Raw genomic sequence first — 27,938 nt, forward strand, 5'->3', positions numbered from 1 at the left:
CCGCAGCGGCTCAAAAGGCGGTTTCTGAAGAGCCCGTAGAACCCAGTTGAGATCCCAGGGTTCCAGCGGACGCTTGTAAGGTGGAACTATGTGGCAAGCTCCCTGCAGGAACGTGCGGACCTGCGGAAGCCTGGCTAGACGCTTTTGAAAAAACACGGAGAGCGCCGAGACTTGTCCCTTGAGAGAGCCGAGAGACAAACCCTTGTCCATTCCGGATTGAAGGAAGGAAAGAAACGTGGGTAAGGCAAACGGCCAGGGGGTAAAACCCTTATCAGAGCACCAGGCTAAGAAGATCCTCCAAGCCCTGTGATAGATCTTGGCTGACGTTGGTTTCCTGGCCTGTCTCATAGTGGCAATGACCTCTTGAGATAACCCTGAGGACGCTAGGAGCCAGGACTCAATGGCCACACAGTCAGGTTGAGGGCCGCAGAATTCAGATGGAAAAATGGCCCTTGCGACGGCAAGTCTGGTCGGTCTGGGAGCGCCCACGGTTGACCCACCGTGAGGTGCCACAGGTCCGGGTACCACGACCTCCTCGGCCAGTCTGGAGCGACGAGGATGGCGCGGCGGCAGTCGGACCTGATCTTGCGCAACACTCTGGGCAGCATTGCCAGAGGAGGGAATACATAAGGCAGTTGAAACTGCGACCAATCCTGAACTAAGGCGTCCGCCGCCAGAGCTCTGTGATCCTGAGACCGTGCCATGAATGCCGGGACTTTGTTGTTGTGCCGAGACGCCATGAGATCGACGTCCGGCGTTCCCCAGCGGCAACAGATCTCTTGAAACACGTCCGGGTGAAGAGACTATTCCCCTGCGTCCCTGCCCTGGCGACTGAGAAAGTCTGCTTCCCAGTTTTCTACGCCTGGGATGTGAACCGCGGAGATGGTGGAGGCTGTGGCCTCCGCCCACAGCAGAATCCGCCGAACTTCTTGGAAGGCTTGACGACTGCGAGTGCCGCCCTGGTGGTTGATGTACGCGACCGCCGTGGCGTTGTCCGACTGTATGCGGATCTGCCTGCCCTCCAGCCACCGATGGAACGCTTTTAGGGCTAGATACACTGCCCATATCTCCAGAACATTGATCTGAAGGGAGGACTCTGTCGGAGACCAGGTTCCCTGAGCCTTGTGGTGGAGAAAAACCGCTCCCCACCCTAACAGACTCGCGTCCGTCGTGACCAAGCCCAGGATGGGGGCAGGAAAGATTTTCCCTTCGACAGGGAAGTGGGAAGAAGCCATCACTGAAGAGAGGTCTTGGCTGCCAGAGAAAGAGAGACGTTCCTGTCTAAGGACGTCGACCTCTTGTCCCATTTGCGGAGAATGTCCCATTGGAGTGGATGCAGATGAAACTGCGCAAAGGGAACTGCCTCCATTGCTGCCACCATCTTCCCCAGGAAGTGCATGAGGCGCCTCAAGGGGTGTGACTGGGCCCGAAGGAGAGATTGCACCCCTGTTTGCAGCGAACGCTGTTCGTCCAGCGGTAGCTTGACTATCGCTGAGAGAGTATGAAACTCCATCCCGAGGTAAGTCAGTGATTGGGTCGGAGTCAATTTTGACTTTGGGAAATTGATGATCCACCCGAACCTCTGGAGAGTCTCCAGAGCCACGGTCAGACTGTGTTGACGTGCCACCCGGGAGGGTGCCTTGACTAGGAGATCGTCTAAGTAAGGGATCACCGAGTGAACCTGAGAGTGTAGGACCGCCACCACGGATGCCATGACCTTGGTTCGCTCGGGGGGCGGAGATGTTCTGAAAAAACGAGTCGGAGGACGAGAGCTGAACTCTATCCTGTAACCGTGAGACAGAATGTCTCTCACCCATCGGTCTTGGACATGTGGCCACCAGGCGTCGCAAAAGCGGGAGAGCCTGCCACCGACCGAGGATGCGGTTTGGGGAGGCCGAAAGTCATGAGGAGGCCGCCTTGGAGACGGTGCCTCCGGCGGTCTTTGGAGGACGTGACTTAGACCGCCATGCAGAAGAGTTTCTCTGGCTCTTCTGTGGCCTGTTGGACGATGAGGATTGGGACCTGGCTGAGGGCCGAAAGGACCGAAAGCTCGCTTGAATTTTTCGCTGCTGAGGTCTCTTTGGTTTGGGCTGGGGTAAGGACGAGTCCTTTCCCTTGGATTGCTTAATAATTTCATCCAATTGTTCGCCAAACAATCGGTCGCCAGAAAAGGGCAAACCGGTCAAGAACTTCTTGGAAGCAGAGTCTGCCTTCCATTCGCGTAGCCACATGGCCCTGCGGACTGCCACCGAATTGGCGGATACTACCGCTGTACGGCTAGCCGAGTCCAGGACAGCATTCATGGCGTAGGATGAAAATACCGACGCCTGAGACGTCAAAGACGCTACTTGCGGAGCAGAGGTACGGGTGACCGCATTAATCTCAGACAGACAAGCTGAGATAGCCTGGAGTGCCCACACTGCTGCAAAGGCTGGGGCAAAGGACGCGCCTATGGCTTCATAGATGGATTTCATTAGGAGCTCTATCTGCCTGTCCGTGGCATCCTTGAGCGTTGAACAGTCAGCCACTGCTACTACGGATCTAGCCGCCAGTCTAGAGACTGGAGGATCCACCTTGGGACACTGAGCCCAACCCTTAACTACGTCAGAGGGGAAGGGGTAACGTGTCATTAAGGCGTTTAGTAAAGCGCTTGTCCGGGAAAGCCCTGTGCTTCTGGACAGCATCTCTGAAGTTCGAGTGATCGAAGAAAACACTCCGAGTACGTTTGGGAAACCTAAATTTGTGCTTCTCCTGCTGTGCTGCCGACTCCTCTATAGGTAGGGTTGGGGGAGAAAGATCTAGCACCTGGTTGATGGACGCTATAAGGTCATTTACTATGGCGTCCCCTTCAGGTGTATCAAGATTGAGAGCAACGTCAGGGTCAGAGTCCTGGGCTGCGACCTCCGCCTCATCCTCTAGAGAGTCCTCAAGCTGAGACCCCGAACAGCGTGATGAAGTCGGGGAAGATTCTAAGCGAGCCCGCTTAGCCGGTCTGGGACTGCGGTCCGTGCCGGAGTCCTCCACGTAATAACTAGAGGCCACCCCAGGAGCACGCTTCGTCGCAGACCGAGAGGGGCCTGGGGGCGATCCCGCAGTGCCCGGGGCCTGTGTAAGGGCCGGTCTGGGCTGCAAAGCTTCTAGTATCTTAGCAGACCATTTGTCCATAGACTGAGCCATGGATTGTGAAAGTGACTCAGAGAGTTTCTCAGCAAAAGCTGCAAACTCTGTCCCTGCCGCCTGGACAGGGGAAGCCGGCGGTTCTACCTGGGCCGAGGGTCCCACCAGTGCCCCAGGCTCCGGCTGAGCGAGTGCCACATGGCCCGAGCATTGCTCACAGTGAGGGTAGGTGGAACCTGCAGGTAGCATAGCCGCACAAGAGGTACAGGTTGCAAAATAACCCTGTGTCTTGGCACCCTTGCTCCTTGTGAACGACATGCTGTAGTCTCCCAGGAGAGTGATCACTGAGGGATATATAGCCACAAGCTAACAGTACAGCCGAACCGAGAAAATGTATACAAATATAATATATATATATATATATATATACAGTTCAGCACTCTAGGGGGCCCAGCACCGGTGGGAAGAAGCCACCTGGCTTACCGACCGCTCAAGCAGTGTGTGGCCACCAGATTCCCTGCCTCGGGTCTACCAGAGGTGCTGCCAGAAGTCCTCCACCGGCAGAATGTGCTTAAAACATGGCTGTCGGCGTTCACAGGGGAGGAGGGAGCCGTGGGCGTAACTACAAAAGTGCGGGAATCTGGTGCCCCAGAGTGAATAGTGAGGGGGGCGGAGGACAGCCAAGTGTGCTCCAGCCCTCACTGTCGGCGTCAGACCGACCGTCCCGCCCTTCCCCCTGACTGGCAGGCCCGGGGGCGGGAGTTTAAGGCACTAGGCCGCAAAAGCCGGGGACTAAAGTTAAAACCGCGGCCGGCAAGCAGGCGCGGTCGGCGTGGTAGTCCCGGTCTCATACCAACACCGCAGTCGCTGCAGCGTCTGAGATCAAGGTGCTCCATGCACCGTCCCCAAGGGGACACAGAGTACCTGTAGATGCAGGGCCCTGTCCCTGATGATACTCAGTCTCCTGTCCGTCAGAATCCCACAGGGGCTGCGGAGGGAGCCCGGTCCCAGTGCCTGGATGACCGGATAGGATCCCACTTCTCCCAGAGCCAAGGGATGGGGAAGGAAAACGGCATGTGGCTCCGGCCTGTGTACCCGCAATGGGTACCTCAACCTTAACAACACCGCCGACTTAGTGGGGTGAGAAGGGAGCATGCCGGGAGCCCTGTTAGAGGCCCTCTTTTCTTCCATCCGATACAATCAGCAGCTGCTGCTGACTAAAATGGGAGCATGAGTGCATGTGTGCCTCCTTCAACACAAAGCATAAAACTGAGGAGCCCGTGATGCACGGGGGGGGGTGTATAGGCAGAGGGGAGGGGTTACACTTTTTAAAGTGTAATACTTTGTGTGGCCTCCGGAGGCAGAAGCTATACACCCAATTGTCTGGGTCTCCCAATGGAGCGACAAAGAAATACGGTAATGCTGGAGGTTTGATTTTTTTTATTGCATCCTTTACAGATCGATTTATTTTATATTTCGATACATCAGGCATTTCTGAATGTGACCATACCAAATTAGTGGGTTTTTTTCATTTTCAGTGGGGAAATGGTTTGATTGTGGGGTTTTTTTTTTCAAAAACTTGTTTTTACTAGTCCACTTAAGATACCTGAAGCTGCGATCGCCTGTGTATAAAGAGCAGGCAATCAGCATCGCTGTGTACAGTAGAAATCACAGTCTGCTATAAATGACGCTAACCGCCGGTGGTGACAACCCATCAGTGCCCCGTGATCACGTCACTGGGCAACCAACGGGGGTGGGGGGGGTGACCGCTTGCAACTTCACCCGACTCCAGCACCGCGCTCCACTACCGCTGCCCCCCCTCGCCCGGTGAGACACCACCGGATTATAAGATGGACCCTATATATACACATATATATTTGTTTCCCTCGAAATTTGACATGTGTCTTTTAAAACAAAAAATACGGTAGTTAACAGGCGCCGGTGGCTTGGCTGTTAGAGGCACACGCCATCTGATCAGATTAGCCGACATGATGCGGGCTCGGTGTGGGTGTGAGCTCACATCGAAGGGAGACACGACCTGGGATGTAGCAGTACGTTCAAGACCATTAAGGGGTTAAAGGATGTGAACACCTTCAAGGGTAAATACATGTATATTTGGCTAAAAACATTTTCCATTAGGGTTTGATTAAAACGTTTTGGACTCCTACAGTAGAACCTCTATGTATCACAGTATATAAAACTGCAGAATGAGTTAACAGTAAACAGGTCAGTGAGCGCGATCCGACTGCAGGATCTGACCCTTCTCCATGCTCCTCTGCACTGTGTTCTCACCCGATTTATTTTTGAGCATCCTGTCTATATTTTCATTGGACTCCCCCTTTATGTTTGTGCATTATCTTTTACGCACACTCACCTTTTTCTGGATTTTATACCGCTTGCTGCATGACATGCGTTTGCTGGCCTTCCTCAACTCTGGGGGAGAAAAAAAAAGAAAATCAGATAAATATATAAGAAGAAGTTCAGTCCAGACTGTCAGTCTCTATATCACTGCAGGCAGGTTCTGTGCACGCGGCTCCAGACGTGACCACATTACACAGCGGGGCCGGCCTCACCACAGCACCAATACACACAGGTTATTTTATATTTTAAATGCCCAAATCCTGAACACAGGAAAAAGCCCTTATATCAATCAGCAAAACTGTGGGATATCATATAATGTGATCTAAATGTCAAGACATTTCTCATGTGGGAGCGTCTCACCCTGTAATACAGGCTGGATGTGAGTGGTATGCAGGGAGCTGCCATCTTCACTTGCTGTCACGTATCAGCACAGCTTTCATACTGCCCGCCAGAAGTCCGTTCGCGCTTTTCCCTCCATACACCTGTACGCATTCTGCGTACGCGCTCTCCCAACTCCCTCTTAGTACGCGCTTTCCCCTCCATAAGCCCGTATGCGCTTTCCCCACTCCCCCTCCGTAAGCCCGTACGCGCTCTCCCAACTCCCTCTTAGTACGCGCTTTCCTCGCTCCCCCTCTGTAAGCCCGTACGCGCTCTCCCCGCTGTAAGCCCGTACGCACTCTCCCCTCCCTAAGCAAATATGCGCTTTCCCCTCTTCCCTGCAGAAACCCCACTTTTACCATACTGCAGTAATGATTAAAGGGGGTTCTCTGGTGTAAACTTAAATCCCCCCTAATCCTGCAGATGTAAAATAACCTTGTCTGTTACTCCCCCCCTCACCAGGTCCAGCACTGCCTCGTTTGATTGGTGGGTTACATTACACTGTTCTGTCAGGTGAGGGCTGCAGCCCTTCAGTATGCCATAGGAGCAATCACTGACTAGACTGGCTGCAGCGGTCACATGACAGAATGCTGCTGTTCCTGATGTGTTATCTTAAATTATTAGCTGACCGCTGCAGCTAATCAGTAGTTATTCTACTGTGTTCTGTAACACAATGCCACTGATTGGCTGCAGCGGTCATGTGCAACAACAAGGTCGTACAAGTGCTGCTGCAGAGGCGAGTACACACTCGTGTTATTTTCTATGGGACCCTATAGTGATTGCTGAGGGGTCTTGCAGTAATGGATAACCCCTTTAGACACCACAACTCCTCTCCGCTATGTCCTGTCACGGTGGCATTACTGTGGGCCCCCACACAGGCCGCTCCCGGGTGGGCCCGCACCCGCCGTTGTCCCCCACTGCTCACTTACTGGGGCGCTTCATGGCTACGACCCTGTCCCACGGGCACCGCGTGCGAAAAGAGAGAGCGCGGCCCCGCGTACAGACGTCACATCCGGATCAGCGCCGGGGACGCGCCCGGATGAGGAATTCTCGCGGCCGCTAAGCGGTGGGCGGGGCTGAGTATAGACCATTCTGGTGTAATTACTGTGACCGACGGGCAGGGGGCGGTACCCAGGGGAGTGTGAAGTTAGACCACGAGCCCTGCAGCCCCGCCCCCTCTGTAGACAGGTAGCGGTCACGCCTGTAGCCCCGCCTACCTGTTGCTGGTGAGGTTCCTGTAGCTCCTCCCCGGCGCGCTGCTGCTCTCTGCTGCCCCCTGCTGGTCGGCCGGTGCGGCTCTCGCGGCCTGCTTTCCGTTGCCCGCTCCCCCGATCCTGTGTGCGGCACCGGCCGGAGCGTTCTGCAGCCCTGGCGGCTCCTGCGTGGCAGCGGCAGCGCCTGTCCGGATGGCGGCGGCGCTCGGTGAGTGGAGGGGCCGGGGAGGAGAGACACTATGGTAGCGGCGACCGGCTTCCTTTGTGTGCCGCGTCCATCACTGACACGTTATTATCTCATTCATAACCAGAGCGGCTGCCCTAGAGCCGGCCCCTCACCTGCAGCGCATCCCCCCCGTCACACTACCTCCAGCGCATCCTCCCCTGCACTACTACCACCCCCGGGGTATCCCCCTGTACTACTACCACCCCCGGGGTATCCCCCCCCCCCTGCACTACTACCACCCCCGGGGTATTCCCCCCCCCCCTGCACTACTACCACCCCCGGGGTATCCCCCCCCCCCCTGCACTACTACCACCCCCGGGGTATCCCCCCCCCCCTGCACTACTACCACCCCCGGGGTATTCCCCCCCCCCTGCACTACTACCCCCCCGGGGTATCCCCCCCCCCCCTGCACTACTACCACCCCCGGGGTATCCCCCCCCCCCCTGCACTACTACCCCCCCGGGGTATCCCCCCCCCCTGCACTACTACTACCCCCGGGGTATCCCCCTGCACTACTACTACCCCCGGGGTATCCCCCTGTACTACTACTACCCCCGGGGTATCCCCCTGTACTACTACTACCCCCGGGGTATCCCCCTGTACTACTACTACCCCCGGGGTATCCCCCTGTACTACTACTACCCCCGGGGTATCCCCCTGTACTACTACTACCCCCGGGGTATCCCCCTGTACTACTACTACCCCCGGGGTATCACCCCCCCCTGCACTCCTACCTCCAGCGTATCCCCCTGCACTACTACCCCCCCGGGGTATCCCCCTGCACTACTACCACCCCCGGGGTATCCCCCTGTACTACTACCACCCCCGGGGTATCCCCCTGCACTGCTTCCACCCCCGGGGTATCCCCCTGTACTACTACCACCCCCGGGGTATCCCCCTGTACTACTACCACCCCCGGGGTATCCCCCTGCACTGCTTCCACCCCCGGGGTATCCCCCCCCCCCCTGCACTCCTACCTCCAGCGTATCCCCCTGCACTACTACCCCCCGGGGTATCCCTACCCTGCAATAGTGCCCCCTGGGGTATCCCTCCCCTGTACTACTACCCCCAGTGTATCCCCCCTGCACTACTACCTCCAGTATAGCCCCCTGCACTACTGCCCCTGGGGTATCCCCCCTGGACCGCCACCTCCGGTATATTCCCCCCCGTCTACTACCCCCAGTGCACCCTCCCTTGTACTACCACCCCTGTTGTATTCTAGCCCCATTCCCCCTCCCCCCCGGATTACCACCTCCGGTCCCCCCACCCCCCTGGACTACCACCTCCAGTGTATTGCTCCCCTGGACTGCCACCTCTGCCATTTTATTATTATTATTATTAAACCCCCACCCCCCTGGACTACCACCTCAGGTGTATTCCCCTCCTTCTCCCCTTGGACTACCACCCCAGGTGTATTCCCCCCACCCCGGACTACCACCTCCGGTGTATTCCTCCCCCCACCCCCGGCATACCACCTCCGGTTCATCCTCCCCTGGATTACTACCCCCAGTGTATCCTCTCCTCTATTACTACTACCCCCCAGTGTAGCGTCTCTTGGTACTTGTTCCTGTAATTATGGGGTTAACTATGAATATAGTGGAAGAGGGGGTTTGCAAGCATCAGCTGAAGACCAGTGCGTGGACCGGAGGAGGAGGTGTCCAGCACTCGGGGGGGATAGAAATGAACCTTAGGCTATGTGCGCACTAGAAAAGTGATTTTTCTCAAGAAAATTTCTTGAGAAACTTCTGGTAGTTGAAGATTACCGCACCTGCGGAAAAAAACCGCACCAAAACCGCGGGAAAAACGCATGCGTTTTTCCGCAGGTTGGTCCCTGCGGTTTTTTTATGCTGAACAGAAATAAATAATATAGATAATTGATAGATAATGGATAGAGGGAAAGATGGATAGATGAATAGATAGATGAGAAAGACCTATATAACGTCCCACCCCCTGCATATTCTAAGCTGGCACCCTTTAGTGACTTTCATGTGGCACTAAAGGGTGCCTAGCCTTGTATTTAGCCAAAAAATAAATAAATAATTTAAAAAAAAAATGACGTGGGGTTCCCCCTATTTTTATAGCCTACGTTTGATCACAGGTTTCTACCTAAACCACAAATAACTTTCCAAATGGACACTTTTTTTGTTGGAAAAATCGTATACAAAATTTTTTTATTAGTAATATTTGTGAAGGCACACAGTTTAGACAGACAGTGTTAATAAAAAACATGTGCAACCACCGTGTTTAAAATCCAACAGGGCAGTGTGGTCTCACAGTATCATCCGCATAGAATATTCTGATTTTAAACACGGTGGTTGCACATGTTTTTTATTAACACTGTCTGTCTAAACTGTGTGCCTTCACAAATATTACTAATAAAAAAATTTTGTATACGATTTTTCCAACAAAAAAAGTGTCCATTTGGAAAGTTATTTGTGGTTTAGGTAGTAACCTGTGATCAAATGTAGGCTATAGTGACAATTCTGGGATCATGGTTTAAAAATAATAGTTTATGCTAATATGGATCCTATTCAATTAATGGTGTATTTGTTATTCCCCCTATTTTTGTAGCCAGCTAGGGTAAAGCAGACGGCTGCAGCCTGCAAACCACAGCTGGCAGCTTCACCTTTGCTGGTAATCCAAAACAGAGGGCACCCCACACTGTTATTTTACATTAAATAAATAATTTAAAACAAAAAACGTGGGGTCCCCCCAAATTGGATCACCAGCCAAGGTAAAGCGGACAGCTGGGGTCTGATATTCTCAGACTAGGGAGGTCCACTGTTATTGGACACTCCCCAACCTAAAAATAGCAGGCTGCAGCCGCCCCAGAAGTGGCGCACCCATTAGACGTGGCAATCCTGGCGCTTCGCCCCATCTCATCCCGTTGCCCTGGTGCAGTGACAAACGAGGTAATATATGGGGTTGATGCCAGATGTGTTATGTCACCTGGCATCAAGCCCTGGGGTTCGTGATGTCACGCGTCTATCAGATGCCCGACATCACAAACCCAGTCAGTAAGAAATATAAAATAGACAACAAAAAAAGTTTTATTTGAAAAAAAAACCACTCCCCACATTCCCTCTTTCACCAATTTATTGATAAGAACAATCAAATCCAGGTCCGGCGTAATCCAATAAGGGGGGAACGTCCCACAGCGATCTATACCATAGTCACTGCCCAGTCCATGAAGATCAGAATGTTCCACCTTGGCTGGGAGAGTAATGCAGTGACCTGAGCTAACATCAATAGTCCAGGGCACTGCAGGAGATGACTGGCGCTGCTGTCAGGAGGTTAGATGAGATAATTACCTGCTGTGATGATCTCCTGCAGTCCTGCCATCAGCGCTGTCACTGCCTTCTCTGCCCGCCGCGTTCTCAGCAGTATCGCGAGAGCCCGTGACGTCACCGCCAGTGACAGTCTCAGGCCACGGGCATAGACGGCAGTGACAGCGGTGACGTCAGGAGGCAGGAGATCGTCACAGCAGGTAATGATCTCATCTCACCTCCTGACGACAGCGCCCGTCATCCCCGCGGCTGCACGCACTGCTGTGTGTCAGTGTCTGCCTGCGCTGCAGGGTGACAAGCTGCCGATTCTGCGGGCAGACACTGACACTGCAGGGCGGGCAGCCGCGGGGCCGGAGCGGGACACAGACTTCACGGGCACCCACTGGACGTCACACGGAAGTGCTTCTGTGCGACGTCCAGGGAGTGTGACGTCTGTGTTTACTCTGCTCCGCTTCCTCTTCCTGGCATAATGACATCACTTCCTGCAAAATCACAGGCAGCGATGAGCATTACCGCAGGTAAATCGCGGCTATAGCGGGGGTATACCGCACAGCATTTGCTACCTGCGGTATACCCCCGGAATTTCACGATTACATTACAGTGAATGGAGTGAAATTCCGGGGGTATTCCGCAGGTACATGCAGAAAAGAAGTGACATGCACATTTTCTCAAGAAAATTTCTCAAGAAAATCTTCAAAAAGAATTTTCTTGAGAAAAAAACGCAGCGTGCGCACAACTATTTTTCCCTATAGGTTTTGCTGGGAAATGTCTGCAGAAAGATTTCAAAGATTTCTCAAAAAATTTCCGCAGCAAAACCGCGGGTAAAACGGCCTAGTGCGCACATAGCCTTATTCTTTAGTAAAAGCATAAACAGAGCACACACAGGAGCGAGTCCGATCTGGCGCATTTCGGATACATGTGGTGCCTGTCATAACATCACTGCTACAACTAAGGTGATCACGTGTATCCAAAACGCGTCGGTTGGACTCGCTCATGTGTGTGCTCTGTTTATGCTTTTACTAAAGAATACATTTAATTTCTATCTCCCTGAGACGCCTCCTCCTCTATCCCCGATGCCGTGCCGCGTCCGTGCACCGGCTTCAGCTGTCACTGGCAGACCCCCTCCTTCCTGTATCTATCAATATAACACCGCAGAGAGCACCATTGTATAGAGACTCCAGTCAGTGGCTGTAGCATGCTGATGGTTGTAGTTCCCCTCGCTGCAGACTGCCATGTTTCCGGTCATGCTATCTCTGCAGTCCGGAGAGGCGGCGCCGGCGCACGCTGATTATGTCACAATCTTTATGATGAGGAATAGATGGCAGTCACATGTCTTCTCCAATCTGATTATAGACCGTTCATGGCACATGTGGTATATACCCTATGTATGGGGTGGGCACTGTGGTGAGGCCTCCCGGGAGGGTAGTACCCGATACTCGGCGAGGACGACCGGTGCCCAATGTGTAACATACAGAGCTGTGTATACAGCAGGACGTCTCCGCAAGGTGACCCCATATAGGGAAAGCACCCAATGATGTACATTAGAGGTCTGGGGTTTTGGTTTTATTTAGGAATTGGTGCTTTAAAAAAAAAAAAATAATAATATACAGTGCTGGCCAAAAGTATTGGCACCCCTGCAATTCTGTCACAGAATACTCAGTTTCTTCCTGAAAATGATTGCAATCACAAATTCTTTATTATCTTCATTTATTTTGCTTGCAATGAAAAAACACAAAAGAGAATGAAACAAAAATCAAATCATTGATCATTTTACACAAAACTCCAAAAATGGGCCAGACAAAAGGATTGGCACCCTTAGCTTAATACTTGGTTGCACAACCTTTAGCCAAAATAACGGCGAACAACCGCTTCCGGTAACCATCAATGAGTTTCTTACAATGCTCTGCTGGAATTTTAGACCATTCTTTGGCAAACTGCTCCAGGTCCCTGAGATTTGAAGGGGCCTTCTCCAAACTGCCATTGTGAGATCTCTCCACAGGTGTTCTATGGGATTCAGGTCTGGACTCATTGTTGGCCACTTTAGTAGTCTCCAGTGCTTTGTATCAAACCATTTTGTAGTGCTTTTTGAAGTGTGTTTTGGGTCATTGTCCTGCTGGAAGACCCATGACCTCTGAGGGAGACCCAGCTTTCTCACACTGGGCCCTACATTATGCTGCAAAATTTGTTGGAAGTCTTCAGACTTCATAATGCCATGCACACGGTCAAGCAGTCCAGTGCCAGAGGCAGCAAAGCAACCCCAAAACATCAGGGAACCTCTGCCATGTTTGACTGTAGGGACCGTGTTCTTTTCTTTGAATGCCTCTTCTTTTTTTTCCTGTAAACTCTGTTGATGGCCTTTCCCAAAAAGCTCTACTTTTGTCTCATCTGACCAGAGAACATTCTTCCAAAACATTTTCGGCTTTCTCAGGTAAGTTTTGGCAAACTCCAGCCTGGCTTTTTTATGTCTCGGGGTAAGAAGTGGGGTCTTCCTGGGTATCCTACCATACAGTCCCTTTTCATTCAGGGTACTTTCACACTTGCGTTTTTTTCCTTCCGTCACAATCCGCCCTTTTGGAAAACAGCGGAATCTGTTAACGGATCCGCTGTTTCCGATAGACTTGTATGGATGACGGATTGTGCCAAAAGGACCTGTGTTGCTTCCGCTGGGCGACGCTTCGTTGCTTCCGCCCAGTGGGAGGAACGCAGCATGTAACTTTTTTTGAGCAGCGGAACCCTCAGGATTTCACTGTGCATGCTCTCTGGCTCCCTGCACAAGTAACCAAGGTAAATATCGGGTAACCAAGCAAAGTGCTTTGCCTAGTTATACCCGATATTTACCCTGGGTACGTGTGCAGGGAGCCTGACACGTCCCCGCTTGGCTCCGCCCCCTCCCGCACTCCACTCCGCATGTATACACACACAGACACTCACCTGTTCTCAGCGCCATGGCCCCGATCGGCTCCACCCACCCCGCACACATTCTCGGCGGCCGAGCGATCAGCTGATCACCCAGCGGCCGGCTACTGGGAGCGATCAGCTGATCCTTCACAATAGTCTGCTGCCGATAAACTGTAAAAAAAAAAAAACGGATTCCGTTGTTTTGCAGCATCCGTTGTGCCACTATATGTAAATCATCCATTGCATCCGTCACACAACGCAATGCAATGGAAGCCGTCCAACGCAAGTGGGAAACTAGCCTCAGACGCCAACGGATAGTACGGGTTGACACTGTTGTACCCTCGGACTGCAGGGCAGCTTGAACGTGTTTGGATGTTAGTCAAGGTTCTTTATCCACCATCCGCACAATCTTGCGTTGAAATCTCTCGTCAATTTATCTTTTCCTTCCACATCTAGGGAGGTTAGCCACAGTGCCATGGGCTTTACACTTCTTGATGACACTGCGCACCGTAGACACAGGAACCTTCAGGTCTTTGGAGATGGACTTGTAGTCTTGAGATTGCTCATGCTTCCTCACAATTTGGATTCTCAAGTCCTCAGACAGTTCTTTGGTCTTCTTTCTTTTCTCCATGCTCAATGTGGTACACACAAGGACACAGGACAGAGGTTGAGTCAACTTTAATCCATGTCAACTGGCTTCAAGTGTGATTTAGTTATTGCCAACACCTGTTAGGTGCCACAGGTAAGTTACAGGTGCTGGTAATTACACAAATTAGAGAAGCAGCACATGATTTTTCAAACAGTGCCAAAACTTTTGTCCACCCCCTTTTTATGTTTGGTGTGGAATTATATCCAATTTGGCTTTGACAATTTTTCTTTGTCGCTCCATTGAGAGACCCAGACAATTGGGTGTATAGCTTCTGCCTCCGGAGGCCACACAAAGTATTACACTTTAAAAAGTGTAACCCCTCCCCTCTGCCTATACACCCTCCCGTGGATCACGGGCTCCTCAGTTTTATGCTTTGTGTGGAAGGAGGCACACATCGACTCATGCATTCTCATATTAGTTATATCGGTTGGAAGAAAAGAGGGCCCCCGGCATGTTCCCTTCTCACCCCACTACGTCGGCGGTGTTGTTAAGGTTGAGGTACCCATTGCGGGTACAAAGGCCGGAGCCTCATGCCGTCTCCTTCACCATCCCTTAGCGGCTCTGGGAGAAGTGGGATCCTGACCGGTCATCCATTTACTGGGACCGTGCTCCCTCCGCAGCCCTGTGGGAATCTGCTGGACCGGAGTCTATTCATCCTCAGGGACCGGGCCCTGCAACTCTAAGGCTATGTGCCCACGCTACAGGATTTACCGCGGATTTACCGCGGATTTTGCCGCGGATTTACCGCGGATTTGCCGAAAAATCTGCAGCAGCAGCACTTCCAAGCCATTTCAATGGCATTTTGGAAATGCTGTGCCCATGCTGCGGATTTTTCCGCGGCGGATTTGCCGCGGATTTTGATCCGGAAAAATCTGCAGCATGTCAATTGTTTGGTGCAGATTTGGTGCGGATTTTTGGCTTTGAATGGGAAAAAAAAAAAAAAAAAAAAATCCGCGGCAAATCCGCGGGTGCGGATTTGCCGCGAAAGTCGCAGATTTTCAGGCAAAAAAATCCGCAGGGACATTCTAGCGTGGGCACATAGCCTAAGGTACTCTGTGTCCCCATGGGGACTGTGCAGGGAGCGCCTTCTTCCGGACGCTGCAGCAGCTGCTGAATTGAGAAGGCCGGCGGACTTCCGCGCCGACCGTGCCTGCTTGTCGGGCGCGGTCTTAAATTTAGTCCCCGGCTTCATCGCGGCCTAGTAGCAAAAATCCCGCCCCCGGGCCTGCCTGTCAGGGGTAAGGGCGGGACTGCCGACCTGACGTCGGATGTGAGGGCCGGACCATCCTGCTTGTTTCCTCCCCCCTCACTGATCACTGTGGGGACCCCAGATTCCCGCACTTTCCTGCGCCGCCCACGGCTCCACTCCTCCCCTGAGAGCTCCGGCAGCCATTTTTTGGCATTCTGCCGGTGGAGGATTCTCAGGGAAGAGCTCTGCAGCTCCGGGGGACCTAAGGCAGGGAATCTGGAGGACACACACTCCGCTTTTTAGCGGTCGGTAAGCCACACCGGTCACCCGGTGCTGGTCCCCCTAGGGTGCCGGAATAGATACGTATTTATATATATATATTTCTGTTCGGTCGGGCTGTATACCCTTTTTTGCCCATATACCCTCAGTGATCATTCTCCTAGGAGACAACAGCATGTCGTCCACAAGGAGCAAATCTGTTAAGGCACAGGGTTTTTTTGCGGCCTGTACCTCTTGTGGGGCTATGTTACCTGCGGGTTCCACCTACCCTCACTGTGAGCAATGCTCGACCCCTGTTTCGCTTGCTCAGCCGGAGCCTCGGTCACTAGTGGGCCCCTCGGCTCATGTAGACCCCCCTGCTCCCCCTGTCCAGGCGGCAGGGACAGAGTTCGCCTCTTTTGCTGAGAAACTCTGAGTCACTTTCACAATCCATGGCTCAGTCTATGGACAAATGGTCTGCCAAGCTGCTAGAAGCTTTGCAGTCCAGACCGGTCCTTACACAGGCCCCGGCCCCTGTTGGATCGTCGCCTCCAGGCCCCTCTCGGTCCGCACCGCAGCGCGCTCCCAGGTTGGGCCCTAGGTCTCACGTGGAGGACTCCTGCCCGGATCACAGTCCTAGACAGGCTAAGCGGGCTCGCTGGGAATCTTCCCCGACTTCTTCACGCTGCTCGGGTTCCCAGCTTGAGGACTCGCTGGAGGACGAGGCGGACGTCGCAGCTCAGGGCTCTGACCCTGACGTCGCCCTCAACCTTGATACACCTGAAGGGGACGCCTTAGTAAATGATCTTATCTCGTCCATCAACCAGGTGTTAGATCTCTCTCCCCCGCCTCCTCCTGTAGAGGAGTCGGCGTCTCAGCAAGAGAAACACCAGTTTCGGTTCCCCAAACGTACACGTAGTGCGTTTTTCGATCACTCTAACTTCAGAGATGCTGTCCAGAAGCCCAGAGCGGTTCCGGACAAGCGCTTTACTAAGCGCCTCACTGACACACGTTACCCCTTCCCCTCTGACGTTGTTAAGGGTTGGGCTCAATGTCCCAAGGTGGATCCTCCAGTCTCTAGATTGGCGGCTAGATCTGTGGTATCGGTTGCAGATGGCTCATCGCTAAAGGATGCCACTGACAGGCAGATAGAGCTCCTGGTGAAGTCCATCTGTGAAGCCACGGGCGCGTCTTTTGCCCCGGCCTTTGCAGCCGTGTGGGCACTCCAAGCTATCTCAGCTTGTCTGGCTGAGATTAATGCTGTCACACGTACTTCTGCTCCGCAGGTTGCGTCTTTGACTTCTCAAGCGTCAGCTTTTTCTTCCTACGCCATGAACGCAGTCCTAGACTCTGCTAGCCGTACAGCGGTGGCATCCGCTAACTCTGTGGCAGTCCGCAGGGCCATGTGGCTACGCGAATGGAAGGCAGACTCTGCCTCCAAGAGGTTCTTAACCGGTTTGCCGTTTTCTGGCGACCGCTTGTTTGGTGAACGATTGGATGAGATTATTAAGGAATCCAAGGGAAAGGACTCCTCCTTACCCCAGTCCAAACCTAAGAGACCTCAGCAACGGAAAATACAATCGAGGTTTCGGTCCTTTCGTCCCTCCGCCAAGCCCCAATCCTCTTCGTCCAGCAGGCCGGAGAAAGGCCAGAGGAACTCCTATGCGTGGCGGTCCAAGTCAAACCCCCAAAACGCCGCAGGAGGCACTGCCTCCAAGGCGGCCTCCTCATGACTCTCGGCATCCCCGAGCCGCATCCTCGGTCGGTGGCAGGCTCTCCCGCTTTTGCGACGCCTGGTGGCCACATGTTCAAGACCGATGGGTGAGGGACATTCTGTCTCACGGTTACAGGATAGAGTTCAGCTCTCGTCCTCCGGCTCGTTTCTTCAGAACCTCTCCGCCCCCCGCTCGGGCCGACGCACTTTTTCAGGCAGTGGACGCTCTGAAGACAGAAGGAGTTGTGATCCCCGTTCCCCCTCAGGAACGTGGTCGCGGCTTTTACTCCAACTTGTTCGTGGTGCCAAAAAAGGACGGATCATTCCGTCCCGTTCTGGACCTCAAGCTACTCAACAGACATGTGAGAACCAGACGGTTTCGGATGGAATCTCTCCGCTCGGTCATCGCCTTGATGTCACAAGGAGACTTCCTAGCATCGATCGACATCAAGGATGCTTATCTCCACGTGCCGATCGCACCCGAACATCAACGCTTCTTGCGTTTCGCCATCGGGGACGAACACCTTCAGTTCGGGGCATTGCCTTTCGGCCTGGCGACAGCCCCACGGGTTTTCACCAAAGTCATGGCATCCGTTGTGGCGGTCCTACACTCTCAGGGCCACTCGGTGATTCCCTACTTAGACGATCTCCTAGTCAGGGCACCTTCTCGGGTGGCGTGTCAACACAGCCTTACCGTCGCTCTGGCGACTCTCCAGCAGTTCGGGTGGATCATCAACTTCCCGAAATCCAAGTTGACACCGACCCAATCACTGACTTACCTCGGGATGGAGTTTCATACACAGTCAGCGGTAGTCAAGCTACCGCGGGACAAACAGCTTTCTCTGCAGGCAGGGGTGCAATCTCTTCTTCGGGGTCAGTCACACCCCTTGAGGCGCCTCATGCACTTCCTGGGGAAGATGGTGGCAGCGATGGAGGCAGTGCCGTTCGCGCAATTCCATCTTCGGCCACTCCAATGGGACATTCTCCGCAAATGGGACAGGAGGTCGACTTCCCTCGACAGGAACGTCTCTCTTTCCCTTGCAACCAAGACGTCTCTTCAGTGGTGGCTCCTTCCCAATTCTCTATCGCAGGGAAAATCCTTCCTACCCCCAACCTGGGCTGTGGTCACCACGGACGCGAGCCTGTCAGGGTGGGGAGCGGTTTTTCTCCACCACAGGGCTCAGGGAACCTGGACTCCGATAGTCTTCCCTTCAGATCAATGTTCTGGAGATAAGGGCAGTGTATCTAGCCCTATTGGCTTTCCATCGGTGGCTGGAGGGCAGACAGATCCGTATCCAGTCGGACAACGCCACTGCCGTCGCATACATCAACCACCAAGGCGGCACTCGCAGTCGTCATGCCTTCCAGGAAGTCCGGCGGATTCTGCAGTGGGTGGAAGCCACAGCCTCCACCATCTCCGCAGTTCACATCCCGGGCGTAGAAAACTGGGAAGCAGATTTTCTCAGTCGTCAGGGCATGGATGCGGGGGAATGGTCTCTACACCCAGAAGTGTTTCGAGAGATCTGTCGCCGCTGGGGAACGCCGGACGTCGATCTCATGGCGTCACGGCACAACAACAAAGTCCCGGCAGTCATGGCTCGGTCTCAGGATCACAGACCTCTGGCGGCGGACGCGTTAGTTCAGGATTGGTCGCAGTTTCGACTGCCTTATGTGTTTCCTCTGGCGATGCTGCCCAGAGTGTTACGCAAGATCAGGTCCGACTGCCGTCGCGCCATTCTCGTCGCTCCAGACTGGCCGAGGTGGTCGTGGTACCCGGATCTGTGGCATCTCACAGTGGGTCAACCGTGGGCGCTTCTAGACCGCCCAGACTTGCTGTCACAAGGCCCGTTTTTCCATCTGAATTCTGTGGCCCTCAACCTGACTGTGTGGCCATTGAGTCCTGGCTCCTAGCGTCTTCAGGGTTATCTCAGGATGTCATTGCCACCATGAGACAGGCCAGGAAGCCAACGTCCGCCAAGATCTATTACAGGTCTTGGCAAATCTTCTTATCCTGGTGCTCTGATAACGGTTTTCCTCCATGGCCGTTTGCCTTACCCACTTTTCTTTCATTCCTTCAATCCGGAATGGACAAGGGTTTGTCACTCGGCTCTCTCAAGGGCCAAGTATCGGCGCTCTCCGTATTTTTTCAAAAGCGCCTAGCCAGGCTTCCGCAGGTCCGCACGTTCCTGCAGGGAGTTTGCCACATAGTCCCACCTTACAAGCGTCCGCTGGAACCCTGGGATCTTAACAGGGTGCTAACGGCCCTTCAGAAACCACCTTTCGAGCCGCTGCGGGATGTCTCTTTATCTCGTCTTTTGCAGAAGGTGGCCTTTCTAGTGGCAGTTACATCACTTCGGAGAGTGTCTGAGCTTGCAGCGCTGTCATGCAAAGCCCCCTTCCTGGTGTTTCACCAGGATAAGGTGGTTCTGCGTCCTGTACCGGAATTTCTCCCTAAGGTGGTATCTCCTTTTCATCTCAATCAGGATATCTCCTTGCCTTCATTTTGCCCTAATCCAATTCACCAATGTGAAAAGGATTTGCACTCCTTAGATCTGGTGAGAGCACTCCGACTCTACGTGCCTCGCACGGCGCCCCTGCGTCGTTCAGATGCGCTCTTTGTCCTTGTTGCTGGCCAGCGTAAGGGTTCGCAGGCTTCCAAGTCAACCTTGGCTCGGTGGATCAAGGAACCGATTCTCAAAGCCTACCGTTCTTCTGGGCTTCCGCTTCCTTCAGGGCTGAATGCCCATTCTACCAGAGCCGTGGGTGCGTCCTGGGCATTGCGGCATTGGGCTACGGCTCAGCAGGTGTGTCAGGCAGCTTACGTGGTCTAGTCTGCACACTTTCACGAAACACTATCAAGTGCATACCTATGCTTCGGCAGACGCCAGTCTAGGTAGGCGAGTCCTTCAGGCGGCGGTTGCCCACCTGTAAGAGGGGGCCGTTTCGGCTCTTTTTATTGAGGTATTCTTTTACCCACCCAGGGACTGCTTTTGGACGTCCCAATTGTCTGGGTCTCCCAATGGAGCGACAAAGAAGAAGGGAATTTTGTTTACTTACCGTAAATTCCTTTTCTTCTAGCTCCTATTGGGAGACCCAGCACCCGCCCCTGTGCCCTTCGGGCTGGTTGTTCTTTTGTGTACACATGTTGTTCATGTTGAATTGTTCTTTTGGTTCATGGTTTTCAGTTCTCCGAACATCCTTCGGATTGAATTTACCTTAGACCAATTTATAAGTTTTCTCCTTCCTGCTTTTGCACCAAAACTGAGGAGCCCGTGATCCACGGGAGGGTGTATAACAGAGGGGAGGGGTTACACTTTTTAAAGTGTAATACTTTGTGTGGCCTCCGGAGGCAGAAGCTATACACCCAATTGTCTGGGTCTCCCAATAGGAGCTAGAAGAAAAGGAATTTACGGTAAGTAAACAAAATTCCCTTCTTTTTTTTTATTTCTCATTGAAGACAAATTAATTGAAGAGAATACCAAAGAATTTGTGATTGCAATCATTTTCAAGAAGAAACTGAGTATTATCTGACAGAATTGCAGGGGTGCCAATACTTTTGGCCATATATATATATATATATATATATATATATATATATATATATATATATATATATATATATATATATATATATACAGTGCCTACAAGTAGTATTCAACCCGCTGCAGATTTAGCAGGTTTGATAAGATGCAAATAAGTTAGAGCCTGCAAACTTCAAACAAGAGCAGGATTTATTAACAGATGCATAAATCTTACAAACCAACAAGTTATGTTGCTCAGTTAAATTTTAATAAATTTTCAACATAAAAGTGTGGGTCAATTATTATTCAACCCCTAGGTTTAATATTTTGTGGAATAACCCTTGTTTGCAATTACAGCTAATAATCGTCTTTTATAAGACCTGATCAGGCCGGCACAGGTCTCTGGAGTTATCTTGGCCCAATCCTCCATGCAGATCTTCTCCAAGTTATCTAGGTTCTTTGGGTGTCTCATGTGGACTTTAATCTTGAGCTCCTTCCACAAGTTTTCAATTGGGTTAAGGTCAGGAGACTGACTAGGCCACTGCAACACCTTTGATTTTTTCCCTCTTGAACCAGGCCTTGGTTTCCTTGGCTGTGTGCTTTGGGTCGTTGTCTTGTTGGAAGATGAAATGACCCATCTTAAGATCCTTGATGGAGGAGCGGAGGTTCTTGGCCAAAATCTCCAGGTAGGCCTTGCTATCCATCTTCCCATGGATGCGGACCAGATGGCCAGGCCCCTTGGCTGAGAAACAGCCCCACAGCATGATGCTGCCACCACCATGCTTGACTGTAGGGATGGTATTCTTGGGGTCGTATGCAGTGCCATCCAGTCTCCAAACGTCACGTGTGTGGTTGGCACCAAAGATCTCGATCTTGGTCTCATCAGACAAGAGAACCTTGAACCAGTCTGTCTCAGAGTCCTCCAAGTGATCATGAGCAAACTGTAGACGAGCCTTGACATGACGCTTTGAAAGTAAAGGTACCTTACGAGCTCGTCTGGAACGGAGACCATTGCGGTGGAGTACGTTACTTATGGTATTGTTTGAAACCAATGTCCCCACTGCCATGAGATCTTCCGGAGCTCCTTCCTTGTTGTCCTTGGGTTAGCCTTGACTCTTCGGACAAGCCTGGCCTCGGCACGGGTGGAAACTTTTAAAGGCTGTCCAGGCCTTGGAAGGCTAACAGTAGTTCCATAAGCCTTCCACTTCCGGATAATGCTCCCAACAGTGGAGACAGGTAGGCCCAACTCCTTGGAAAGGGTTTTGTACCCCTTGCCAGCCTTGTGACCCTCCACGATCTTGTCTCTGATGGCCTTGGAATGCTCCTTTTGTCTTTCCCATGTTGACCAAGTATGAGTGCTGTTCACAAGTTTGGGGAGGGTCTTAATTAGTCAGAAAAGGCTGGAAAGAGAGATAATTAATCCAAACATGTGAAGCTCATTGTTCTTTGTGCCTGAAATACTTCTTAATACTTTAGGGGAACCAAACAGAATTCTGGTGGATTGAGGGGTTGAATAATAAATGACCCTCTGAATAAACTTTTCACAATTTAAAAAAAAAAAATAAAAAAAGAAATAACATTCTTTTTTGCTGCAGTGCATTTCACACTTCCAGGCTGATCTACAGTCCAAATGTCACAATGCCAAGTTAAATCCGAATGTGTAAACCTGCTAAATCTGCAGGGGGTTGAATACTACTTGTAGGCCATGTATGTATGTACGTATGTATGTATGTATGTATGTATGTATGTATGTATGTGTATATATATATATATATATATATATATATATATATATATATATATATATATATATATATATATATATATATATATATATATATATATATGCACATACAGTAATATAATAAAAAAAAAGTAGTCCAGCACAGGCTCAAGAACTCATGTGTGCGCCGGTATGAGTTTAGCATTGTCTTGCTGAAATATGCAAGGTCTTGCCTGAAATAGCCATTGTCTGAACAGAGCAGATGTTCTTAGTTACATGGTTACTTAGGTTGAAAAAAGACCTAGGTCCATCTAGGTCAACCTTCCTCCACCAATTATGCATTTGGTCACTAAGTCATTTATAACCAACGATGTTTTGTGTACTGAGGAAATCATCCAGCCCTTTTTTAAAAGCTGTTATAGTATCAGCCATTACTACCTCTTGTGTTAGGGCATTCCACAGTCTGACTGCTCTAACTGTAAAGAATCCTTTCCTATTTAGCTGTCGGAATCGCTTTCCTTCCACTCGCTTTTCTAAAAACCTCTGTATTGATAGCGCCTCTCATGATGTGTAAGTTGCCCATGATATATGCACTAATGCAACCACATACCACCAGAAATGCAGCAACTGTGCGTGGATAACAAGCTGGATGGTCCTTCCCGAATTTGCATGACGCCTGTGATATCACTTAAGAATTTCACATTTTGATTCATCAGACCTCAGTATAATTTTCCATTTTGCCTCAGTCCATTGTAAATGAGCTTTGGCCCACAGCGGACGGCAGCATTTCGGGATTGTGTTGATATAGGACGAATTCTTTGTATGATCACACAATGACCTGTGGAAGTATCCCTGAGCCCACCCAGTGATCTGCACAACTGATGCCTGTTCTTAGTTCAGTGCCGCCTGAGTGCCCCGAGGATCACATGGATTTTTCCTAAATCTCTAAATCTTTTGATGACATTATGCATTGTAGGTGGAGAGATATTAAAGGTCTTTGCAATTTTACGTTGAGTAACATTTTCCTGAAATTGTTCCTCAATTCTCAGACTTGCTTCTGAGATTGGTGACCTCTGACCATCTTTGCTTCTGTGAGACTCTGCCTCTCTATCATGCTCTTTTTATATACAAGCATGTGACTGTTTTACATTACCTGCTGTTACTTTTTCAGCCCTTTATTAACCCTGTCCCTACTTTTCTGAGATTTGTTGCTGCCATCAATTTCTAAACGAGTTGCTCAAATGTCTAATATTCACCTTCTGATCTGTGTTCTATGGCGATAAGCGATTTTCCAAATCATTACATTTTTTTTTATCCTTACATTTTACACATTTTTATTTTTTTTTATTGTGTGCATGTTGTCATCGGACCCGTTCACTTTTCTTACTTGTTGCTCTGTTTTTTGTGGCAGGACAATATTGAGACAATGAGCTCTAAGAGGCGCAGAGCCACGTCCCCATCCAGCAGTGTCAGCGGCGGAGACTTTGACGATTCGCCGCATACTACGAGCACCCCAAACTCTGGCCGGAAGCGGAGGAGACTCGCCAACGTGTCCACTGTGGATCCAGTAAGGGATGGTCTCTGGGATGATCAGGGAGCAGTACGAATATCCAAGACTGAGTGTTCTCCATCTTTGTGTCCGCAGATCGCCGTGTGCCATGAACTCTACAACACAGTCAGGGACTACAAGGACGATCAAGGTCGTATTCTGTGTGAGCTTTTCATTAGAGCTCCAAAACGCAGGTGAGGGACTTTACTAGATGTTTCTGAATGCTGTCCTGTCGTTACGCTCCTCGTTGGGGGTTTTAATTTATAGATCTGTTGCCAATGCCGGTCTCATTTTTTTGGTAACTATTAGTCTGATGGTTGTTACTGTCGGTTGCAGCCACCTGTCATTAGTTCAGTTATTACCCCTATCTATAGTAATTAAAGGGATTTTCCGGGGCATCGTCTTTCCCCCTGACTAGTCGCGGGAGCGTCGTCTTCCCCCCTGACTAGTCGCGGGGGTGTCGTCTTCCCCCCCTGACTAGTCGCGGGGGCGTCGTCTTCCCCCCCTGACTAGTCGCGGGGGCGTCGTCTTCCCCCCCTGACTAGTCGCGGGGGGCGTCGTCTTCCCCCCCTGACTAGTCGCGGGGGCGTCGTCTTCCCCCCCTGACTAGTCGCGGGGGCGTCGTCTTCCCCCCCTGACTAGTCGCGGGGGCGTCGTCTTCCCCCCCTGACTAGTCGCGGGGGGCGTCGTCTTCCCCCCCCTGACTAGTCGCGGGGGCGTCGTCTACCCCCCCCCTGACTAGTCGCGGGGGCGTCGTCTACCCCCCCTGACTAGTCGCGGGGGGCGTCGTCTACCCCCCCTGACTAGTCGCGGGGGCGTCGTCTTCCCCCCCTGACTAGTCGCGGGGGCGTCGTCTTCCCCCCCTGACTAGTCGCGGGGGGCGTCGTCTTCCCCCCCCTGACTAGTCGCGGGGGCGTCGTCTTCCCCCCCCTGACTAGTCGCGGGGGGCGTCGTCTCTCAACCCCCCCCCCCCCGACGTCTCTCAACCCCCCCGACTAGTCGCTTCATCTTCCCCCCTTCCTGACTAGTCGCGGGGGTCTCGTCACCCCCCCCCCCCGACTAGTCGCGGGGGGCGTCGTCTTTCCCCCTGACTAGTCGCGGGGGCGTCGTCTTTTCCCCTGACTAGTCGCGGGGGCGTCGTCTTTCCCCCCTGACTAGTCGCGGGCGCGTCGTCTTTCCCCCTGACTAGTCGCGGGGGCGTCATCTCAACCCCCCCACCTGACTAGTCACGGGGCATCGTCCCCCCCCCCCCCCCCGACTGAGTGCGAGGGCGTCTGCCCCCCCCCCCCCCTTCCTGACTGGGCACGATGGCATATCGTTTTCCTCCCCTGACTGGGCGCGATGGCGTCGGTTTCCTCCCCTGACTGGGCGCGATGGCGTCGTTTTCCTCCCCTGACTGGGCGCGATGGCGTCGTTTTCCTCCCCTGACTGGGCGCGATGGCGTCGTTTTCCTCCCCTGACTGGGCGTGATAATGTGATTTCCACAAGCCAGCATCATTGCAGTTCCTGGAAATCTTGCGCATGCAGCAGCTCATTTCGGCAGCGTCAGTGCGCCTCAGAATCCTGGGTGTACGCATCCCGGCTTCAGAGAGGCGCATGATTAGCTGTGCTTCTGATCATGCGCAGTGCGCCTCTCCGCACCCAGCTTTAGAGGCTCATGGACTCTGCTCCAATGAGCCGCGCGCATGTGCAAGATTTCCAGGAGCTGTGGTGATGCCGGTTGGTGGAAATCATGTTATTACACCCACTAAGAACATGGAATGAGGGCCGACTAGTCAGGGGAAATAACGCCCCATCGACTAAGTTTTTGCCTGTTCTGATACGTCTTGTTATTTGCACTATTTGGGGGATTACCAGATTACCACGAATAAAGATGCACTTTTAGTATTTGCTACAAGAAAAGTCTTTTCGGCACTTCTAGAGATAAATGTCGCCTCCTTATGACTTGATGAAGGTTTGTCTTGCTCCTTTAAATGAAATGTGATCGTATCCACAGGAACCAGCCGGATTATTACAACATTATTTCCCAGCCCATCGACCTGATGAAAATCCAGCAGAAGCTAAAGATGGATGAGTATGACGAGGTCAGCCTGCTCACTGCCGACTTCCAGCTGCTCTTCCAGAACGCCAAGACCTATTATAAGGTGAGTGTGAGGTGGGGTCCCATCTGCTACTATCGCTACTGCCGTCTTTGAGCCCCCCTGTTATGACCATATACAAAGCTCTGTTGAGCACAGCTGCCTCTTTTATAGCTTACATATAGTAGCAGTTCTGCTTGGGATGGCAGCGGTCTCTCATTTAAGTAAGTGAGGCATGCTTGACCAAATAAGATAAAGTGTTGTGATCTGGTAACCGTGGACGACCACAAAAAAATCCCATTAATCAGGAAAAAACCAAAACCACAAGAGTAGTTGGAGACTGAGCTGACCGCAATCCCCCATCTATCAGACAACACTAGAAGTAGCAGTGGGATGTTCCTAACACACCTAGACACCTCATCACTGCCGGAGAAACTTGCTACACCTCAAAGATAGAAATGAGGAATACTAACTTGCCTCGGAGCAGTAACCAGAGAAATAGCAAGCCCCCAACATGCAACAACGGTGATGTAAGAAATCACAATACACAGAAAATATAGATTAGCAAAGGTGAGGCCCGACTTACTAGATACAGCAGAACAGAACAGATAACTGATTGCAGCTTGCAAAAAACCTTGCAAAAAATACCAAACTGCTGATAGGAAAAAAATACTAAGACCACACGGTCTCTCCCCCACTATATCAGGTACTCTTGTGTCAGACACCTTAAACAGAACTGCAGATATAACGGGAAGAAACAAAATCACAGAAAAAATAATATTCTAAAGTGCAAATAATCAAAATCAGAACAGGGAGCAAGCTCTTTCTTGCTGGAGGAACTGCCCTGCTCACAAAAGCAGAGAGACAGATCCTCACATATAAGAAACCAAAACCCAGAACCAAATGAAATAAGCAGAAACACCCTTAAGTGCAATTTCAGCAATTAAGCCAGACAGAAACTAGCAAACTTATCTGGAGTAGATTCAGGCACTCTTCAGAAGCAGGCAGGAAGAAATAATCATCAGCGGCCGCCAGGCAGAAAGTGCTCTCCTAAATACACTAGGCTAATTTGCAATAGGATTTCATGCATTCCCAATTAACTCCAACACCTGTCTGGGTCACAGATTCAGACTCAGTTTCATTACCATTCCTCATCACCAGAGGAAGCTCCACACCAGCACCCACTCGAATTACATTCACAACAGAAAGGTAAACCATTCCCAGCATCCTTTTCTTGGCATCCTCCATACATCTATGGAGCTTGTTTAGGTGCAGAGCATGCCCCATACCTGGCAGATGCTGGCTGTGTTATAACAGCAGCAATCAGGGCTGTGTTCCTATCACATCTGTCAATCTTTTAACTGTTGCTCTCAATCTCTTGACAGCATCATTCAAGGCACATTCTGGTTCCCATACTTTCCCCCATGATGAGATTGAGGGGTGCCAAGGTAGTCAGGGGGCTGCTGAAGACCCTGCGCCTGCCATATCAGTAATCCTATGAAGCCCAGACACTGTTTGGGTTCCATGTAAGGCCATGATTTTCTCAAGATACTGAAATACTAATGTATAGTCATATATAGAAGAAGCGATCCGAAAATGTTAGGTTCAAGTCCCCCTGAAGGGACCAAAAAAAGAAATATAAATTAAAATCACTCCCTTTTCTCCATTTAAAAAATAAAATTAAATTATTTAACCCATGCAGTAAAGGGCGGAATTATCAAAACCCTAGAATTTTAGTTTTTGCGTTGCTGCACCTCTGCAAAAAATTCACTAAAA

At 51.5% G+C, this 27,938-nt stretch overlaps 2 protein-coding genes across 2 annotated transcripts in view; one reads left to right on the top strand and one right to left on the bottom strand.

The window, feature by feature from the left end:
- The window catches only part of GNL3 (G protein nucleolar 3), a 94,523-nt gene extending 87,646 nt beyond the window's left edge, over nucleotides 1-6,877 (bottom strand). Inside the window, exons 1-2 of the mRNA XM_075321736.1 lie at nucleotides 6,786-6,877; nucleotides 5,492-5,550 (exon numbers count right to left, since the gene is read on the bottom strand). Of these exons, the coding sequence (XP_075177851.1) occupies nucleotides 5,492-5,550; nucleotides 6,786-6,798 (72 nt within the window). The 5' untranslated portion in view covers nucleotides 6,799-6,877. The remainder of the gene's footprint in view (nucleotides 1-5,491; nucleotides 5,551-6,785) is intronic.
- Nucleotides 6,878-7,196: 319 nt separating this feature from the next.
- Nucleotides 7,197-27,938, top strand: part of PBRM1 (polybromo 1) — a 241,718-nt gene continuing 220,976 nt past the window's right edge. Inside the window, 4 exon segments of the mRNA XM_075321737.1 lie at nucleotides 7,197-7,278; nucleotides 23,947-24,102; nucleotides 24,181-24,278; nucleotides 26,081-26,228. Of these exon segments, the coding sequence (XP_075177852.1) occupies nucleotides 23,962-24,102; nucleotides 24,181-24,278; nucleotides 26,081-26,228 (387 nt within the window). The 5' untranslated portion in view covers nucleotides 7,197-7,278; nucleotides 23,947-23,961.

The sequence above is a fragment of the Anomaloglossus baeobatrachus genome, chromosome 8 (genome assembly GCF_048569485.1).
Source record: "Anomaloglossus baeobatrachus isolate aAnoBae1 chromosome 8, aAnoBae1.hap1, whole genome shotgun sequence".
Taxonomy (NCBI): Eukaryota; Metazoa; Chordata; class Amphibia; order Anura; family Aromobatidae; genus Anomaloglossus; species Anomaloglossus baeobatrachus.